Raw genomic sequence first — 22,317 nt, 5'->3', positions numbered from 1 at the left:
CTTACAAAACAATGAATGCTCCAACATTTCCATATTAATCAGGTATTTCAACCATTTAAAAATTATAGAACAACCTGTGATTAGAATCAAGCTGTGGGGCTTTTTTGTTTTGTTTTGTTTAGGGGGAAAGCAGAAAATGATGAACCTGTACTTACATCTTAATAACCATAAAACCCTGTCACTTTTCCTTCTCCCTGCGTTTCTATTTCCATTCCATTTCTATTTTTATTGGCTTGTGGATGTACTCCGTTCAAATGAGTTAGACAACATGGGAAGGTTAATTTATCTAAGGGAATCTGAATCAACGCTGCTGGGGAAACAAAAGGCACCAGTGTGTACTGTCTTGAAAGCAAAACAAACAAAAGCATCAGCAGAACCCAAACTGTGGTTTCCCAAAGGCAGAAGAACCCGTGCTGGTTCAGGGGTTTGAGCAATCATTGAATGCCAGCTTGTCTGAACACCTACGGGCTTAAAAGCTTGGGCTTCTGTGTCAGCTAGACTGGAGTTCAAATCTGCACTTCATAGAGGTGTCCCCTTATCCAGTCTGACCTATTGAAAGTCTGTTTCCTCTTCTGTAAAATGGAGTACTAAACGTCCCTATTTCATGAACTTGTTGTGAGAATCAAATGAGAGGAAGAAATGCTTAGAATGCCCCAAACTTATGGGTGAGAGCTTACTGGAATCATTTATTTAAATGTGGCAGGCTAACTTGTGAATCAAAATTGATTCCTAGAGATAATATTCTACATTTGATCCAAAAGAATCTGCTTCTTCAGAACCTACTATGAATCTACTAGGAATGCGAATGCTCGGTGATCCAGTTCAATCACCTCATGTATATTTAAAGCCAAGTGCCCCCATTCTTTTATTCCATTTCCTTAATTTTAGAATGTTAATCCCAAGAAATCTTAATTCAAATACCACTCAGGTTGTCTGCATTTAGGGGCCAGGACAGGTGTGTCCATAGATGATTCCATGAGAAGAAAAGAACTCTCACTCTTATAGGGCTGTTCCCAAAATATCAAAGGTAAATTAACCTTCTCTGGACATTTTATTGGAAGTTCTCAAAATTAAATTTGCAACTACAGGATGCCTTGTAAACTCACAATTTTGCAAAGAGGCAAAATGCAAGATCGATTAAACCAAACCAACACTTTGGGTCTTAAATTCCTGAAGACGAGCTTATTTTTCTGTTCCTTGGTATCTCCTAGAGTGACTTGGAGTTTTTGACCTCTGCCCCTGACTTTGAGACAGTGATGGAGAGGGGACAAGGAATCCCGAAGCAAAGGGTGAAAGGGCCCTTAATCCAAACACCGCGGGTCTGGGTCGGTGGGGATGCTGCTGAATGTTCACCTTCCCCGGGGGGCGGGCAGCGGCAGGCCAGGTTGCACTTTCCCAGGAATTCCCACAGACCATGTAGGTCCTCATGCTTCATCAAGTCAGCGTTGTTGCTATGAAGGTGTCAGATGGAAAACTGTGTAAACAGAGTGACACGGCGGAGGCCATTCCTGCTTAGTGACCTGTACTAGAAAGGCCTATTTTTAGAAACTGCTGCAGGCTGCTATGCCCTTGGAAAGCAGGCAGGCCACACACTATTGCTATTTTTGAACATTTCTGTGCATTTGGGTTGTGTTCAAACACGTTTGTGAGGGAGTTTAGAGAGGATGAGAACCGTTTCCGATCTCTATTTAAAGTTGAAAATCTAAATTTTGAATTTTACTTACACATCATGGCCAAGAAGAGGCAGGAAGCTAATCTTTCACTTCAGGGAATAACCATGGAGTTGCTCAAACCAACAGGATCCCATTCTTTTGGATCTTATGTGGGTCAACGAGCAAGGAAAGAGCCATAGGGATGACCTTCCAGCCAGAGGAAGGGACCACATTTAGTGCTGCAGGCCGCCTGCCTCTGTGGGCACCTTAGAATCACTTGGTAAGTATATTAAAAAGCAGGCTTCCCCCTAGACAGTCTGATTTAGGAAAGAGAACCGGGATTTGCATGGAAAACAGGCACCAATTTTAAAATTCAAGTTGTCTATAAAGTTCACACTTGGAGGAAAACCTGTTATAGAAAGGAGACAGGAAATCATGAAAGATGCTGAAGACCGAGAAGGGAGAAATTCAATGAAACACACACACACTGAATCATCAGCTCCCAATGAGGAGGGAAAACCGTAAGATTAAAGCAAAGCCAAGCACGGGCCTTGGAGCTGTTACGGACGCCTGACAGCCAACCTGGCGCTTAGGGAACCGGCTCCGCTTCCTCATGCTGTGTTTCTGGTCCGGTGACCTAAGGCCAAGTCCTTCAACTTTCACAAAGCGGGCAGCACTTTCTCCAGAATGACCCCTCTGGGGATCTGACGGGGGCTGTGCCTGAGACGGCCCCACCCCCATCTACAGCCATGAGCAAGACACCTTTTCCCCCTTCCTTCCTTCCTTCCTTCCTTCCTTCCTTCCTTCCTTCCTTCCTTCCTTCCTTCCCTCTTCTTTCCTTCCTTCCTTCCTTCCTTCCTTCCTTCCTTCCTTCCTTCCTTCCTTCCTTCCTTCCTGCCTTCCTTCCTGCCTTCCTTCCTGCCTTCCTGCCTGCCTTCCTTCCTTCTTCTCTTTCTGTTTCTTTCTTTGTTTCTTTCTTTGTTTCTCTCTCTCTCTCTCTCTCTCTCTCTCTCTCTCTCTCTCTCTCTCTCTCTTTCTTTTTCTCTTTTTTTCCTGACAAATTTGATTTCTCTGCAGTTTGGGTTTGACTTTCACTGGCTGGAAACATCTGCCTTCACCACCCGCCCCCTTGAATCTTGCTCTCACCCACATCTTTTAGGCTTTGTTGCAGTCAAACCAGTCTAAAAATAGGGAAGAACCCCCTTCTCTTACTAAAAGGATGGAAATGCCTTGACAAGTAATTGCTGAGGCCTGGTCCCATAGCTGCTCAATAACTGTTCACTGATTGAATGAAAGTGCACCAAACCCAGGGCCGAGTGTCTTTACACACGGTGGTCTTTACTGTCACAACCTTCATACAAAGTAGGGATGATTGTCTTCACTTCCCAGAGAAAAAAAAGAAAAATGACCTCACAGGAAGGGGCAGGGCTGCAAACCAAGTTCTGTCAGAGTCAAAGCCAGGCCTCCCAACCACTGTACAGCACTGTCGCCGGAGGGGAGGGGGCTGTATTGGAAATGAACCCAAACCTCCATGGGACAACGTTACTCCAGTGAGGCTTACAGCAGCTGGGGGCACAGAGAACGGTGGGCCCTGTCACAGGAAGCACCCCGAAAGTCAGGCTCCCAGCACCCAAGCAAGGGCTGGAGAGCACTGCCTTACCAAAGGGAGGTATAGGGCAGGAAGGTGCTAGGGAATTATGTCAATCTCATTCCCAGGGGGGATACAGATGGAAAGTGTGGTCAGTTTAGTGACGAGACTCTTGGCCATAAGGGAACAGAGAGGGCAGTGAGGACGAGCCCGGCCTGCCCATCCCAACGAACTCTTAACGCAGGAAGAAGCATAGAGTCTGTTTAATGACATAACTCATAACAGACAACATTTGTACAACAACTTACTACACCAGTGAGGGAGAGAGTTATTATACCCATTTGCCAGATGATGAAACTATAGTAGAAGTTAATTAAGGCATCGACTTGTAGATGGTAAATCTGGGATTCAAATCCGGCAACCTGGCTCAGAGCCTGTGCTCCTAACCACCACGCCCCAGTGGCTATTGGGTATATTTTTGTTTTCATTTCACAAATGTTCATTGTTTCCATTTCACAAATATTCATTGAGCATAGGTGCTCATTCCATTCCAGGCACTGGGGACACCACACTGAATAAAATCAAGGAGTTTATAGTCTAATGAGAGGAAACAGAATGAATAACTTTGTGAGAATGAATAACTTTTTTTCACATGTCTCACAGGTGAAAAATGAAAAACAGGGAGTGTTGGGAATATGATAAAAAGAGGCTGCAATTTTTAACTGTACAGGGAGGGCTGAGATTTGAGCAAATACCCGAAGGAAGTGAGGCAGCAAGTCAAAAAGGTATAATTGATTAAAAAAATTTATTTTTTAAAAAAACTTAAGTCACATGCAACCACTAGCGAAAAAGTGGATTCTCTTTCATTGTCTGCACCTTTAAGTTATGAGGGTGAAGGACAAAAGGTTATGAAAATGTCTCACTCCTGTGACAATTCTGTGAGACTCCCTTAGGTGGCCAGGGCTTGCAGGCCCTGCTTATTTACAATCAATAGAGCACAATGGCTGACTCCTAAGCAACACCTGTAAAGAAACATTCCAAAGAATCCTTTCAAAATTTTCTTTAGAATCACAGTCTTCATGAAAACAACATAGCAACCTTCCTACATAAACAATAAACACGCTAACCAAGCAACTGTCCCTGGAGGATAATTTTACACCGCCCACCCACTAAGCCAAAACAGCATCAGACAGGGGTTTGACAGCAGAATAAAGGGATAGTGGAAAAATTGCATTTTTCAAATGCAATGACAAACTGTGCTAAGCAATCCAACAGCTAGTGGAGAGAGAGCGACGTGGGCCTCTAACCAGAGAGGCAGTTGACAGAGGCAAAGGCACAAAGAGGCTGGCCTTAGAGGTATAATTTTAACAAGGACTAACCAGGTTCTTCAAAACTGCCACATGCTATGGCACCAGAGGCAATAGAACCAGGAGGAGACAGGCGGTAACAAATACATTTTGGAGGACGACACTTTAATTAGCAATGGTCAGAGAAAAATGAACCTTAGAGGTCATCTGAAGTCAGAAGGACCCAGGAGTTTCTCTGCCTTCTGAAGGCTAATCACCTCGTATGTAGAGCTCTTAATGCTTCTGGTTTGGAAAGCCTCTTCCCCAGGAACTTGTTAGGATACCTGTGAGCTTAGAGCAGTCATAATTAAATAAGGCATAAAATATGTATAATCCAGAAGGCAAGTAAAACAGTAGAAGTATCCAGAACAGGACAAAACTGCCAGGACCTTCCAAGCTCTGATTTTCTATTAATGATTCTGGAAACCATTTCTCTACCCTTCACTCCCAAGAAATGGAGCACTTGTGCTAAGGCTATACAAAGTGTGATTTTGTAAAATTGGGGACTGACAAAGTAAAGGAATGAATATTCCATAAGGATAGATAGATGCTCTCATGGTTATTCCACTCTAGTACCTCTTGACATTTTCTTAATATGGTATATGTCTCATTAGACTGAATAAGTTCAATGGCATCGAGCCATTTTTCTTTCATGGTTTGTTTCACGGGGACACCATCTAGAAATGACATGTAGAGTGAACATGGCAACTGCAGTATGATGATTGTGGTTTTACCTGCTCAAATTGTTAGACGGCCCCAAAATCTGCTGGTAAAATGAACTCTAGGAGTGATGGCATGTAATAACAGCTCCAGTCACAGCTGTTCTGAGGGACGGCCACAACGAGTGCTGCCCACCGACGACCCCTCCCCTGCCCACTCCCATTTACTGGTAGGAATATCACTTAATGAGCTTTAAAAAAAAGAAATTTACACCTCATATAGCAATAACGAGAAATGGAGTTCATAGAAATGCCAAGGGCAGAGGCCACTGGTGGTGCGGTCCTTCCCTGCTCCCTCTCTGGATCCCGGAGTCCAGAAAATCAGCAGCAGGGGTCTTTGTTTTTGCATTTATTCCCCACTATTAACAAGGCTTTGTTCCACTTTCTGCCTCTCTCACCTTGCCTTCTCAATTCTCCTGCTACTATCCTTAAATCCCCTTGCACTCTGCGTGTCTTCTTTCTAACTCTTAGTTTCTACCTACTCTCTGTTTCTCTTTATCACTTCAACTTACAGCTAAATCAGTGGTTCTCAAACTTTACTGCACGTTAGAATCACCCAGCTAGCTTTAAGAATGTCCAAAGCGGGGTGGCCGGTTCACTCAGTGGTTGGAGCACAGTGCTCATAAAACCAAGGTCACCGGTTCAATTCCCCCATGGGCCAGTGAGCTGCACCCTCCACAACTAAATTGAAAACAACAATATGACTTGAAGCTGATGGGTCCTAGAAAAACACACTGTTCCCCAATAAAACTTAAAAAAAAAAGTCCAATGCCAGGCTACATCCTATACCGATAAATTAGAATATTTGGGGGGTGGAACCCAAGCATCAGTTTGTTTGTTTGTTTGTTTGATTAACTTCCTATGTAATTCCAATGTGTAGTAGAGTTTGAGAAGGAGAAACTTTAAGCCATTTTGATTCAGGGATGCAGAATTACAAATGTTTGGTTCATATTTTGAATCAGAATCATCCAAACTTATTTGTCCTAGCTGATGCGCCCACATCTGGAATTGAGGGAAAAGATTCCACCATTACTTCTGTGTGGTCTCAGAACTCAGTCTTCGTATCCTAAAGGGTCAGACAGATATTTGAGTGCCGTTCTTTCATGGTTGGGCATGGAGTAGTGACTCCGGCTTGGAATATATTTGTCTGAGATAAACCCATGTTATCCCAGGAATGAAACCAGGTCTTTTATCATCAAACCTCCTTCACTGGGAAACAATACAGCATTCCTTTGAATGCGGCTAGTGCTCCGTGCATAGTCAGTGAGCATACGTAACCCAGTGAATAAAAATAGTGGTTATCATTATGTGCTACAGGAAAAAAAAATGTCCCTTTTCTCATTACAGTAAGGGAGTCTTATTGCATACCTCTCAGGAAACCTAATAATGTGTTACATGAATTTTCCATGGGAAGGAACAACTGGTTAGGAAATCAAATACTATACTTCTAGACAGTGACATTCAAACCTAGGACTCCAGGGAAGCCAAAAACTGCTCTGAGTATGGTCCCAGCAGGATTGAAATACCTCCTCAAAGCATACTAAGCAAATTCCCATGATGCCAGGCCTCTTGGAAAAGTTTCTGCGGGTCAAAGTCCACTGCAGCTGCCTCCTTCCCCTCCTTTCAACTACTTGCTCAAGTGGAAAAAAATGTATTAAAGGTAAGTTACCACAGTTCTCAGTTGTACTGATTTTCCCTCTTGGGAAGTCTAATCCTGGGTCCTAAGATGTGATGCAAACTGTACTGAAGTTTGGGATCTGTATTCATGTCCCAGGTATTTGCCAGTCCTTTGCTCAAATTAAGGGCTGCAAAAATCAGAAGAATGAAAGGACACATGAAGTAATGGTGGGGGTCCATGGACATGGGATGACAGGGTCGTCACAAGTGTTAGGGCGGCGTGTGGAGGCGGCAGGTATCATACAAGACATGGAAAGCTCCCACAGAAGTCACAAGCGTTTTACTGCCACCATACTCGCTGCCACTACAGCCAGTACTCTCCTCAGAGGGCACTGCTGTAACACACAGAGGGCTTAGCGATCGAGTGCAGCATCAGGCCCTTTTATATATCTTGGCAGGCAAGTCTTGGAACCTACATGGAAGAAAATTCTTTCTCCTTTGCTTTCTGTGTCCAGGTCAGGTAGAGGAGGCCACATGAGCTATGTAACATCGGGGAGTACCTGGGCAATTGCCTATAAAAAGACGATTGCTCCTTTTCTATTTGTTCTCAACGCCTACCGCCTGCCCACTTGAGAGTTATCTTTGACATCATACTTTCCCCAAAGGCAGCATATTGTGTTGTCTAAAGAACATTACACTTTCAAACTGCTCAGCCTGTGCTGCGTGTGCCTGTATAACGTAGCCATTGAATTCAATGGGAGGAAGGTGCCCCAGACGATGAAAGACACTTGCCTCGAGAACCCCCTTCTGCAGTCTGAGGGTCCTCTTCTGTAGCTCAGCCTCCCACCAGTGGGCTTCAATTTGCTTACTTAAGTTCTCCAGAGCGCACGGACTTTTTTTTTTTTTTTAAATCCCGATTCTGAACTTGGGCCTACCTGGTACTGTCCTTTAAAACGACATTTCCTTTTAGCAAAAAGGTTATAATCAGAAACTTTAAAACCCCGTATGTTCTCATTTGCACAAACAAGTCAAATCAGTGCTCTACATAGAACAATCAAAAGAGAATGCGGTCTGGGCCGGCCCGGTGGCTCAGGCGGTTAGAGCTCCATGTTCCTAACTCCAAAGGCTGCCGGTTGGATTCCCACATGGGCCAGTGGGCTCTCAACCACAAGATTGCCAGTTCAGCTCCTCAGGTCCCACAAGGGATGGTGGGCAGCGCCCCCTGCAACTAAGATTGAACACAGCACCTTGAGCTGAGCTGCCTCCCAGATGGCTCAGTTGGTTGGAGCATGGGCTCTCAACCACAAGGTTGCGGGTTCGACTCCCACAAGGGATGGTGGGCTATGCTCCCTGCAACTAGAAACAGCAACTGGAGCTGAGCTGCGCCCTCCACAACTAAGATTGAAAGGACAACAACTTGACTTGGAAAAAGAGGCCTGGAAGTACACACTGTTCCCCAATAAAGTCCTGTTCCCCTTCCCCAATAAAATCTTAAAAAAAAAAAAAAAGAGAGAGAATGCGGTCCAGTAAATTTTAATGAGCTGAGACTATACAAGAAATGCTCCTCATGGAGTAATGATTTACTATTTTAGTACAAGGAAGCATTTTCATATACACTACCTTATTTCACCCTTCAAGCAACTCAGTAGGGAAGATACTATTACTCTTCTCCAGTTTAAGAAGAAACTTTGTCTCAGGGAGATTAATTGTGCCCAGGACACCATTGTCAGAAGGCAATAGAGCTGAGATCGGAATCCAAATGATACGAACTTCTCCACGTGCTGTTTGCCATTTCATATCCATAACCGGCAACTCCGTGCTGGCACAATCTGGTTTAGAGATTGTCAATTAATAAGGAAAAAACAGATGCTCTTTATGTTCTAAAAAGTTTAACTCTCTCTTTAAACTTTGTTGCTTTAAAACTAGGGAGTTCTGTTCAATTTACTTTTTAATGAATCACTTTTAATGAATTTTCTTTAAACTGCTTTAAAATAGTTGAAAAGAGCCATCATGTGGTTAATCAGAGTAAGTTCCTTTAAGACTATAGATGCCTTTTAAGGGAATAGAGTCAGGCAGGTGTGAGTAGAGGAGGAGAGGTGGCAAATTAGTGGGAAGAATGTGGGGAGTGATATCCAAGAATATTCCAAGAAATTCTTGTCTATTATAAACTACAACCATAAGTTGGACAAAGAAGTGATTTGCAAAATCCTTTTTTTAATAGTCAATAGAGTTAATAGAGTTAATTTTGTACCCTTTAAGAGGGCCTTAAAAAGCATTCCATTCATTACCAGATACTTCTTTCAAGATCACTGACTTGCAAATCCTGGGTGAATCACAGTCTCAATCTAGACATAAAAAAAATCACCGAAATCTGACACAGAGGTAGCAAGTGTGTGTGAGCCACCCATTCCATTCCATTCCAATAATGTCATCTCACCCATTTACAAAAGGAACTATTCTGCTAACTCTCAGAAATGTGGGATGGTTTCTTCGGGGGAGTATGAGCTCGAAGGTTGTGGTGAACTTCATTTCATCCACCATTTTTTGTTGGGAGGGAGGAAGCCGCTGCAAAGCGACAAAGTTTTATTTCCAGAGGCTGGTAGGGAGCCTCAAGTCAGCTGGGTGCACAGAGCATTGAGTGCATTGCCTCTGAACTCCCACAGGAAGTTCAAGGTCAGTGGGAATCACTTCTTCATTTGACAGCTTTTCCTAGATAACTTAAAAGTCAATTTAGTGGGAGTTTTTGTTTTGTTTCGTTTTTGCTTTTTGTCTCTTTTTTAAAGTATCACCAATATTTCTAAATGGAGGAGGCAGTGGGTTTTCCGAAAGCATTCGTTCACTGCTTGAGGTGCCAAGAGGCCCCAAGACCTATGTTGTCAGAGACCAAGACTCTCATTTTGGTACTAATGTGTGGCCTTGGGAAGGTCACTAGTACACATCTTTGGATACAGTTCTGTTATTTCTATCTCCAGGTTGAAGGTGACAGTTCTGTTATTTCTATCTCCATGGGCTGAAGGTGACAAGACCTCGATTCTCACTCTGGCCCACTACACAGGGCAAGCCACATAGCCTGGGAGCACAAATATTTTAGGTAGATTATTATTGCTTTTTACTAATTCAGCCCCACTTCTCAATCTGTTTTTTTCTCAGTAAAATGTGATCTCCTCCTCCTCCTCCTACTACTACTACCACACACACACACACACACACACACACACAAACACACACACACACACCCCTATATTCAGTCAAATAAAAAAAACAACATTCCTTTCCAACACATCAGTAGAATAAATGAATGGGAGGGAGAAAGATTATATCAAATTTGCAGAGATGATTGGAGGATTTAGGAGTAAGATTCCATTTTGAAAAGGGGCTCACTTTCCCCCACCCTCTCTGCGTATGGTCCTGAGCCAGGCATACTGCCTCCTAACTCCCAGAAAGACCATTTCCCCACCAGAGTTGTCTCATTAACTGGGACCTCCAATCATATGCTATGTTTAGAGATTAAAGTAGACTTCTAAAAAGAAGTAATTTACCTCACCAATATGCATTTTATTTTCAGTCGAGATCATGCTTTAATCACCATACTATGTACTGTACGTACATATTTCTCATTCAACCCCAACAATCCTGTGAGACAAGTAACAGAGATATTAAATGACTCACCCAGGGTCACAGAACTAGTACCTAATGCCATCAAACTTCAAATCCAGGAAGTGTTAGACTTGCATCACCATCTCATGCACCCTGTCTCCTATGAAAAATGAATCTGAATTTCACACGGCTTATATGAGCCTTGCAAAACAAATACAAAACAATGACCATGAAATATACCCCAAAACATTTCTTTGTCACACAACCCAACCAATGATACCAAACTTAGGAGTAGGACAGTATTTGGCAAAAGTAGCACCTTGATGCAGAAATTTGGCTTTGTCAAGAAAAATGGAGGTGTTGGGCAAGGGGGTGGTGCTGGTGTGCACTTCAGAATTGGGATTACAGACCCATTGGTTACAATGTCATTCTGATTATCCAACTCAAGATAGGAATCTGAATCCCAACTCTGAGTAAAACTATGAGTTTAGATGAATATCCAGCAATTAAAACCCCAACAGTCTGTTCTGAAGGGGAATTATAGCCTCCTATTTTTTATATTTAGGTTTTGGGTTATCACTGAACAGCAGTGAGTATGCCCTGTACTAAATGCACCTTACATCAACCCTCAGGGATGTCAAATTAAACCTGAAGACCCTTTCCTTTGTTAGTTTCCATTTTAAGTATTACCTGTTTTTTTTGTTGTTGTTGTTGTTTTTAAAGATTTTTATTAAATTTAGTGAACATACAATATTAGTTTTAGGTGTACACCATACTTATTCAACAGTTATATACCTAAATAAGTGATCACCATGATAAGTCCAGGAACCATTTGACATTGTACACTGCTATCACAGTATTATGGACTATATTCCCTATGCTGTACATGACATCCTCATGACTCACTTGTTTTATACTTGGAAATTTGAACTTCTTATTCCCCTCCACCCCCCCTTTACATTTTTAAGTTACAGTTGACATTCAATATTATTTTATATAAATTTCAGGTGTATAGCACAGTGGTCAGACATTTATACAATTTAAGAAGTGATCCCCCTTACTAGTCTAGTACCCACCTGGCACTATACGTAGTTATTATCATCATATTACTGACTATATTCCCCATGCTTTACTTTATATCTCCATGACTATTTTGTAACTACCACTTTGCATTTCTTAATACTTTCACCTTTTTATCCTGCCAACACCCCTCCCATCTGGCAACCATCAAAATGTTCTCTGTATCTATGAGTTTGTTTCTATTTTGTTTGTTTATTTTATTCTTTAGATTCCACTTATAAATGAAATCATACAGCATTTGTCTTTCTCTGTCTGACTTACTACACTCAGCACAATGCCTTCTAGGTGCATCCATATTGTTGCAGATGGCAAGATTTCATTCTTTTTTATGGCTCAGTAATACTCCATTGTATATATGTACCACCTCTTCTTTATCCATTCATCTATTCAGGGACACCCAAGTTGCCTTCATATCTTGACTATTGTAAATAATGCTTCAATGAATATATGGATGCACACATCCCTCGAAGGAGTATTTTGGGTTTCTTGATATAAATATGAAGAAGTGGGTTTACTAGGTCTTTCTTTGTCTCTTTGTCTCTTGGTATGTAGCCTTTGTTTTAAAGTCCCGTTTGTCTGGTATAAGTATTGCTACTCCAGCTTTTTATTTATTTTTTGTTTCCATTTTTATGAAATATCTTTTTCCATCCCTTTACTTTCAGTCTGTGTGTGTCTTTCGATCTGAATGAGTCTCTTGTAGGCAGCATATGTAAGGGTCTTGTTTTCTTATCCATTCAGCCATCTTATGTTTTTGATTGGAGCATTGAATCCATTTACATTTAAAATCATTGTTGATAGATATGTTGTTATTGACATTTTATTACTTATATTTTTTTATCTTTTTTTAATCTTAATTAAGTCCCTTTAACATTCCTTGTAATATTGTTTTGGTGTTGATGAATTCCTTAGCTTTCTCTTGCCTGGGAAACTCTTTATCTGTCTTTCGATTCTCAACAATAGCTTTGCTAGTTAGAGTAATATTGGTTGTAGGTTCTCGCTTCTCATCATTTTGGCTATTTCCTGCTAATCTCTTCTGGCCTGCAAAATTTCTGTTGAGAAATCAGCTGATAGTCTTAGTGTAAGAGTGATACTGGGGGAATCTATAACGTAGTTAGACTTAGCTAGTTAGCAGTTTGATCTCCCCTGATATTGAAATGTTCTGTTTGTTTTTCCCCTCACTGATTAATTTAAGAACTCTTGTTTTGTTTCCTTTCCTAAGTCTACACATACCTCATTAATCCACTTAATCATCAGAATCCTAACCTGGAAAGAGCAATTCCTTAATCCTCAGGGGCCCGGATACCAGAATCCATTTTGCAACTCCCTTGCAGTTTTCACTGGTGATGCATAAAGCCCCAGTCTGGAGATAACATTATCTTAAAACAGAGCAGACCCCAGGAAGTGATGTCAGTCCTCGACCTGCCTGACCACCTCCCCCTTTCCTTTGTTCTGCTTCTTCTTTTGTACCCTTAAAACCTTCTGACCATTCTAGGAACAGGGAGGTGGACTTTGGACAGGAGTCCACCACCCTTCCAGAATGTTGGTATTCTGAATAAACCTGCTTTTCTTTCCACCAGCTTAGTCTCTTGATTTTTAACTTTTTCAAGCGACAGGCACCTGGACCTTAGCTCGGTAACATTAGGGGAGCTCCCCCTGGTAGGTAACTAACTTGCTGCTTTTAAGATTCACTCTGTCTTTAATCTTTGGCATTTTAATTATGATGTGTCTTGGTTGGGCCTCTTTGGGTTCATCTTGCTAGTGACTCTCTGCGCTTCCTGGGCTTGTATGCCTATTTCCTTATCTAGGTTAGAGAAGTTTTCCATCATCATTTCTTCAAATAGGTTTTCAATTCCTTGCTCTCTCTCTTCTCCTTCTGGTATCCCTATAAATGTGAATGTTGTTATAGTTGATGTTATACTTGATAGTTAATGCATAAACTATTCTCATTTTTTTGGTTTCTTTTTTCTTTTTGCTGTTCTGATTGGGCGTTTACTGCTACCTTATCTTCTAAATCACTGATTTGATCCTCAGCTTCATCTAATCTACTGTTGATTCCCTCTAATGTGTTCTTCATTTCAGTTATTGCATTCTTTACTTCAGTCTGTTTTTTTCTTATGTCTTATATCTCCATTTTTATGTTTCCTATTTCTTTGTTGAGGTTCTCTCTGAGATCATTGAGCATCCTCATAACCATTGTTTTGAACTGTGCCTCTAGATTGCTTGTATTCATTTTGTTTAGTTGTTTTTCTGGACCTTGTTCTGTTCTTTTATTTGGAACTTGTTTGTCTCCTCATTTTGGCTGCCTCCCTGTGTTTGTTTCTATGTATTAGGTAGGGCTGCTATGTCTCCAAGTTTAGTAGAGTGGCCTTATGTAGTAGGTGTCCTGTGGGTCTCAATGACACAGTCTCACAGGTCACCAGAGCCACGTACTCCAGGTGTGTTCCTTGTGTGTATTGTGTGTGCCCTCCTGTTGTAGTTGAGCCTTGATTGCTGTTTGCATGTTAATAGGAGGGATTGATGCTCAGGTTTATTGGTTGTGAGGACTGGTTGTGACTACAGTGGACAACTTGTGGTGCAGGGGCTGACCCTATGGAACAGGATTTGCTTTAGCAGGGCTCTGGTGCCTACTCAGTCTGCCCTTTGAGTGTGTCATCCTTGGTGGAGGCTGGATAATGCTCTGGCTCTGACTGAAGTTAGCCAGTGGGGGTGGGAGGGTACCTACTGCAAGCCAAGTTCAGCTGTAGTCTGTGCCAGGGCCACCTGGCATGAGCCACAAAGCAATCCGTAGATGGCTTCCACTCATACTGTGCTTGGAGGTGCCTCAAGAGGCCAAGCCATGAACTGAGGCCAGCTGTCACTAGTGCTGGGCTTAGGGCTGCTCAGCCAGAGGTATGGGACATGCCAAAGTTATATGTTGCTCGTTTGGGTTTTGTGAAACTCTGAGAGATTTTAGGAAAGTCTGCAGCATGAGCCAACACAGGCCATTTTTGCAGAAAGCCACTGGAAGAGCTCGAATGCGCCTGAAAGTTGGGTGAGGCAGGATCTCAGGGAATCATCAAGATAGGATGAACGGTGTTACTGCGTTTCCCTGAAATAAGACCTAGCCGGACAATCAGCTCTAATGCATCTTTTGGAGCAAAAATTAATATAAGACGCTGTCTTATTTTACTATAATATAAGACCGGGTCTTATCTAACATAATATAATATAAGACCCGGTCTTATATTAATTTTTTGCATGAGAGCTGATTGTCGGCTAGGTCTTATTTTTGGGGAAACACGATAGCTAGGTTGATAGAGACTCAGATATGGTGGCAGCTTGCATCTGTACACTGAGAAAGGGGAAGGCTTCAGAAAAATACAGTGACTTCTGCCAGCTCCTCCATCTGGGGAAAAACTACTCCTTCAGCCCTCACCCTGATGCCAGACAACTCAATTCCTTCCCGTATGTCCCTGGCATCTTTTGAGTTGCTGCTCCAATGCTAGAGATCAGAGAAAGTGATTCTGTCAGCAAGTAAGTCCTGTACCTGGGATTGTAGCCACCCTCCATCTCACTTACCCACAATCTTTACTGGTTTTCACAACCAGAAGTTTTGGGGACTTCTCTCCCTGGCATGAAACCCTAGGCTGGGGAACCAGGTGTGGGGCTGGGACCCCTCACTCTTTGGGGGGCGGGGGACCTCCACAGCTGAGATATCCCTCCTGATTTTTAATTGTCACACTCGGGTGTGGGACCAGCATGTTCCAAGTCTCTGCCCCTTTTGCCAATCTTGAGGTGGCTTCTTTTGTATGTCCTAAATTGTAGGGCTTCTGTTACATGGTTCTCAGACATGTACTTTACACCTATCTGCCAAATAAAGTCTGTTGATTTTGGAGTTTGGTTTGGATTATTGATTCTTATTTGTGTGCATGTCTGTTTTCCTAATTTATGTCCTTTGTACTGTCCTTGCATTCCATGAAGGTTTTCCTTCTTCAATTTTCCTTCAGCTGAGAGATGCTTGTTTTCCTTTAGGAAGGTCTTTTCTTTCGCCTACTTCTTATTTTATCATTTATTCTCCATTTATCCACCACTAGCTGCAGACCTTCCCTCTTTGTGTACCCAGCAGCAGACACATTCTTTGTTTTTGCAGCATCCATACCACCCCCTTCACTCCTTCCTCCCAAAGGACTAAACTTTGCGTTCTTTATGGGTCAGCAGACTTTCTAAGGTCTTTGACCCACAACTCACTTGAGACTTTGCATTTCTCTTGTCATTGTAGCCTTTAAGAGGTGTTTCTACTTTTGATTGTTTTTGGTCACTGGGTAAAACACCCTCAAAACTTATATCAACACCACCACTCTGCTCTGCATTCTTGGCATTTTTAAAATGTGGAAGCAGGTCCAAAATTAACTTTGAGAGAAAAAGAAGCAGGTAAAAATGGAGCTGCTAATATTTAAATTTTCACTATAAAATAAAAGATCTCTCTGGGAAACAGACCTCCGAGTTATGTTGCCAGGAAATGACTTCAATCTTAAAAAAAAAAAGCAAAAGTATAGAGATCATTTAGGAAAGAAGGAAAACTAATAAATGAAATATAATAAGTCACCTTGTCATGAATAGAGGGAAATGAAACTCTCAGGACATGACATCTGCCAAGGTATAAAGGTAAAGCTTCTCAGGAAAGTGACAGCTCTACTAAATACAAAACCAGATTAACCCAGAGCAAAGGGGCTTCTACCCAGTTCTCTGAAAGGTCAGGGAAGAATGTCCATCCATGTCTACCAAGGCATGTTCATAATCCCCATTTCTCAGTATCTGTGAGAAGTCAAAGATAGCCTCCTTTCCTCAAACTCTGAGCATTCAACTATAAAAATCAACACATAATAGATGAGATAAGACATATTCAAAAGGCATCTTAGAGACAAAATGTTTCCCACACTAGAAGCAGAGAGTGCAAGGACTCTTCAGTAACCTTATTGATCATATTAGCATATCTAAGGAAAGAGTGTGTCAATCAGAAAAGGGATTTGGTGTAGACAGGCAGAGAAGAAATGAGACTGGAGAGGAATGCTTGGCAGTGTGATTCCCTGCGGTCCAGAGGGGAAAGGGCCCTGACTCACCAGTGTGAGCTCTGGGCCACTTGGCAGACGTGTCCCTAATGGAAAGATGAGCCATCTGGCCACCAGAGCAGATGCCAGCACACTCTGGCGCCTCAGACCCACTCTCTTCACTCTGAGTCTGAGATCACCACGCAATTATGGTCAGACTTCCTAGTCAGCTTTCCTGTGTAGATAAAGTATACTGATACTTGTCCCACTTAGAGTTGTCTTTTTCAAAATGAGTTAATGCATTTACATTCTGGTGTATATCCTTCAATTTCCTGTGAGTTTGGAAAATATGAATTAACATTCCTAAATTCCATGAGTTCTTGGGCACTGACCGTCATGACCAGTTCTGTATCTGTTAAGCTGGGGATCAGCCCCTTAATGGTGGTAAATTCACCAAGGGACTAAAAAAGGGGGGCTTCTTGATAACCACAAAGCCAGCATATTTGGTAATATGGCAATACTCCTCCATTTTACCATCTGCCTGTCTAATCCAATCCAGAATAAATAATAACGATCAAATATTGAACATCTACTATGTACTTACATTTTATTCATTAAATCCTGATAATGCCCGTTTGAGGCAGGAATTATTATTTCCATTTTATAAATGAGGAAATTGAGGTGTAGAGAGGCCCAGGGTGACACAATTTGAGAGAAACAAGGCCAGATTTCAACCCTAGGACTGTCTTCTGTTTTGCTGAGAGAAGTAATGCAAATCTCGTGTCACCATCAATTAGAAAGCATAACCAGAAGCCAGCATGTCTACTTTTCATGGCAGGACACAGGGCAGCCCTCTCCAGAGGTTAATATTTCAACAGAGTCCCGTCAAAACACATCGGGAGTGTGGATTCCTCTGTTAGTCCTCATTAGATAAATGCCAATGTTCTAAAGTTTGGCTTTGGGTTCCAATGCCAAAGTGAGTTCAAACCCTTCAAAAATCTTCTGGACACGCAGTCAATTCTGAGGAGTGAATGAATGCAGGAGCACAGCGTCCCGTAGTGTGTGATCAGAAGACCAGCTTACTTTTCACATCTTGAAAATGGGATGGCTTGATTAATGACTTCTAAAGTTCTGACCAATTTGAACATTGTCAAATATTATAACATCTAGTTGCCGTGTGAGGCAGCCAAAACCTGATTAATGAAGAAATATCAAAAAAAGCAAAATCTGTAGGCTTAGGACCCAGTAGGTCAAGGTAATAACACACAAATGGTGTGGTGAAATGGAACCAGGGGCATCTAGACTCTTTTGATTCTTGCACTTATCAGCTCTGCTACCTTCAGCAGCCTACCTCTTGCCTATAAAATAGGGATAGTGATAGCTGTCTCTCTGGGTTCTTGTGCAAGGTAAATGAGCAAACATATCTAAAACACCTCAAGCAGTGTTGGTTTGTAATAGTGATTAAAGAAGAAAAGCAGAAAAACAAAAACAGAAACAAAAAACCCTCCCTTCCCCTTCCTATAACTAATTCCCCCTCTAAGAGTTGGTTTTCTGGGAGTAGGGAACTTCTTACTTAAAGGCATTAAAAACCAATCACAGCCCAAAACTTTTCCAACAAAGGAACCACCGCTATCACAACCAGAAAAACAAACAAAAGAAAAAATTTGCTTGTTTTGATGACCGCTGTGGTGTAGGTGAGACTACTGGAATGTCACTTAGAGCTCCAAGCCAACATCTTTCTCTAGTCCCACAATGAGACAACACTTCATAGAGCTCTGACCACACCTGGGATCAGGGACACTTTTCAGCAAGCTCAGAAATTTAGGAAGTATAGTGAGGCGAAACTCTGCCAAGACAATACCAGCTGGGAAAGCCAGATGTTTTAAAAAGAGCAGCAATGTCTGAAATGTCTTCACCCAACTTCCTCCTCAGATGCCACATGATGGACAAGAAAAAGGGAAAAACAGGGGTGGGGGAAAGGTCTAATGATCCCCCTGGTTATGTTAACAGAGCCAGCTACCAGACGCGGGGCAGGGTGCCGGGAACTGTAGGAGGTACAGTGGGCGCCAGCCCAGCCTACCTGCGGACCACCAGCCGGAGGGTCTTGTAGGATCCTTTCACCAGGGAAACGGCCTCCCTTCTGGAACTGCTCAGAGCCACCTCATTGATGTGCACCACCTCATCCCCGGCCAGGAGTTTGGAACTCACCAAGTCTGCTTTGCCCCCTTCTTCAATCTGCTCGGAGAGACAAGAGAGCCATGAGTGAACTGCTGTGGGCACTGCCTGTACCCTGCAGAGCCCAACACGAGCAGTGCCCAGGCCCCACTCAGCCAACCTGAGGGGAAGCGGTAGGCCTGCTCATGTTTCCACACCCTCCACACCCCGCACCCTGCCTGCCCACAGAGGATGCTCCGAAACATTAGCTGCCGGGGTCGGACGGGGTGACGACCCCGACCCCTGTACATCGTCAACTCCCAAAGTCCACTCAAAACAATGGTGTCATTCCTTTAGAAGTTAAGCTCTTCTTACTCATTTTTCTTGGTCTAAAATTATAATTTATTGGACAAATAAGCTGTGGTACATCCAGACAATGGACTATCATTCATCACTAAAAAGAAATGAACTATCAGGGCACGAAAAGACAAGGAGGAACTTTAAATGCATACTACTAAGTGAAAGAAGCCAATCTGAATAGGCTAGGTGCTGTATAATCCCAACTCTATGACCTTCAGGAAAAGGCAGAACTATGGAAAGAGCAAAATGGTCAACAGCTGGGGTCGGGGGAAGGGAGTGATGAGTAGGCAGAACACAGGATCTTTAGTGTAGTGAAACTAACTTGTACGCCACTCCAAGGGTAGATCCATGACATTACATTGTGGAAAGTACACTACCAAGAGTGAACACTAATGTAAACTCTGGACTTGTGACAATGATGTGAATGTAGGCTCATCGACCGTAACAAATGTGCCCCTCTGGTGGGGGATGTTGATAATGGGGGCGGAGGCCAGACATGGGGATGGGGAGCAGGAGAATTGTATATAGGAACTCTATTTTCTGCTCAATTTTGCTGTAAACTTAAAATTGCTGTAAAACTAAAGTCTATTAAAAATCATACTTCATTTAACAAAATCATGTAACATTTGCTTTATAGCAGAAATTGTTTCAGGTGCTAAGGCTGTAAGAGTAGACCAAACAGACAGAAACCCTTGCTCTTCTGGTGCTTAGGGCGGAGACAGGGAAGCAAACACCAAACATAACAAACAAGTAACTGATGTGGGATGCTAGAAGTGGATCATTTGAAACCAATAGAGCAAAATAATCCTCAATCCAGTGTCATATGCCAATGGATGCTTGTGGGATGTCAATAACGATGAAAAGGAATAAAAAGGAAAAGAAAAAAGCAGGTAAATAAAAACTAACTTCTCTCTTTTCAATAATTACTCTTCAGAACTGCCCACATGTTCAAAAACCTTCAATAATCTTAATATATTTAAAAGGGACCAAATTCCTATAATGAATTTGTAAGTTTGGCCCTTGTTAGCTTTTATTTTATTTTTAATTATTAAAATAATATACGCTAAAGTCAACAATTAATTTATTGATGTTTATTAATTTGTTAAGAAATCACCATACTGTCAGTAACTCATTATAAAAGATAAAAGTAATACAGAAAGTGTGTAAGGGGAAAGTGAGTCTTACTCCTGTTCCCTCCATGTTATTCTCTAAAGGTAACCAGTGTTTACAGTTTCGCTTATGTATATATATACTATATATGTATATATATGTATATATATTAAACGGAAAAGATATCACCCTATACATATGTCCTCAACCATCTTTTGGCACTTAATAGAGAGACATTAAAGTGAGATGGTTAAAAGTTTGAGGAGTCAAACAGATAAACTAAGTAAGAGGAAGTCACTTACTTTCTGTAAGCTGCAGACTCCTAAAATGGGGATAAAAATCGCTCCCACCTCAGAGAGCTGCAGTGAAGAGTAATGAGACTAGTCACATGGATGGGTAAATAATTCCTGACTTACAGTAAGAGTTCAAAAGTGGTAGCTACTGTTTATATAAGTCATGTATGATGAAGATATTTCCATTTATAAAACTTTCTAGTATGTATACCATTTTGGTATGAATGCAACATGATATATTTAGCCATCTGCTACTGATGGTCACTTCCTCCTGCCTTTCTACCTCTTTTATCCGACTAAACTTCCCTGCCGACCTTCTGTAAATTCACTTTTTCCCAGACATATTGGGTACACTCTAACCTCAGCCTGTTCTGGTTTTTCTTCTACCTGGGTTGCTCTCCACCACCTGCAACACCCTTGAGCCACTTATAAAAACTGCAGTATATCATGATGGTTAAGATGGTGCTCTAGAACCAGACTATATGGCTCTGTCACTTGCTCGCTCGGTTACTTTGAGCAGGTTAACTTTACTATGCCTCAGTTTCCTCTTCTGTAAGATGATAGTACTTACCACAGAGATTGTGAGGACTGAGTTCATGCAAGCAAAGTGCTTAACCAGTGCTTGGCACAAAGTACGTATTCAATAAAGGTTAGTTCTAATTAGTACCCATCCTTTGAGGCCAAGTTCAAATCCTGTCTCCTGTAAGACTTTCCAGGGCTCTCATTAATAGCCACCCTACCTCCTCGTCCATACAATCTGTCTTTTAGGAAGTAACCCCTCTTTCCTCCATTTTCAGAGACTCAAATGAATAAAATAGTACATAAACTATGAATGAATGTCATCTAAATAGTTTATTATCTTTATACTACTTTAACTTACTGCTTGTGGTTATCACACCCTGTCTTTCAGGAGAGCTATTTATGCCTATTCCCTGCCCACAGTCCCACCCTATTCCCAGCTTGGGCTGTAAACTCTTTGAAGATAGGAACCATGCCTCCATCGTTACTTACCCCAGAATGCCTCCCCAGAGCTTTGCACAAAGGACCTCCTCAGAAAATATTGGCTCACTCATTCAACACGTAATTAGGGAGTATCTACTGTGTGCCAGTTATGGAGCTAAAACCTGGGGGTACAGTGATGAACACCACAGATATGATCCTGCTCAACTGCGCTGCGTGGAATTGAATCCCCTCTGTATTACTTGCCAACATTTTGCATAAAATGAGAATGAAACGAGACCTAGGAAATGATCGATTTTTTTATGTAAAAAAAGGAAGGTAAGAAAGCTCATTTGCCTAGCTTATATTATGTCCTTCTCATGACTGATTTAATGTGAAAAGAAACATTATGAGGAAGAATGTCATAAAGGATTTCATTGTTGTTCACTGTTCTCATAAACTATTTGTATAACCCTTTGTATTTACAGAGTTTCTCATAATCTCTTCACTTGGCACAGAACTTACTTACTTTTAAAAAGATTAATTAATATAATTGCTTATAAAATTGGGGGCTGGCATGACTTTTTGAAGCAGTGTTTATCAAGCTTTGGGTACCTACTGTATATTTTGATTCTCAAATGTTTCCATACTCTCTCCTAGTGATTCATGCTGTCTTAAGGTTTTAATTATTACCAGAGATGACTTTTACATCTTTTTACTAACACTGATCTTTTACATAAGCCCCTATCCTATATTTTCAGTTTCCTTTTTCCTCTTACTCCTGTTTTCCTCTAAATACCCCTCCTGTATCATGAAACTTCTCCTTATCAATCCA

General features: G+C 41.8%; 1 protein-coding gene across 1 annotated transcript in view; it reads right to left on the bottom strand.

The window, feature by feature from the left end:
- Positions 1 to 22,317, bottom strand: part of SHROOM3 (shroom family member 3) — a 289,238-nt gene that overhangs the window by 175,256 nt on the left and 91,665 nt on the right. The window contains exon 2 of the mRNA XM_033105947.1: positions 18,707 to 18,861. Within this exon, the coding sequence (XP_032961838.1) occupies positions 18,707 to 18,861 (155 nt within the window). The remainder of the gene's footprint in view (positions 1 to 18,706; positions 18,862 to 22,317) is intronic.

This window comes from Rhinolophus ferrumequinum, chromosome 5 (genome assembly GCF_004115265.2).
Source record: "Rhinolophus ferrumequinum isolate MPI-CBG mRhiFer1 chromosome 5, mRhiFer1_v1.p, whole genome shotgun sequence".
Lineage (NCBI taxonomy): Eukaryota > Metazoa > Chordata > Mammalia > Chiroptera > Rhinolophidae > Rhinolophus > Rhinolophus ferrumequinum.
This window is presented reverse-complemented; position numbering and strand designations above follow the sequence as displayed.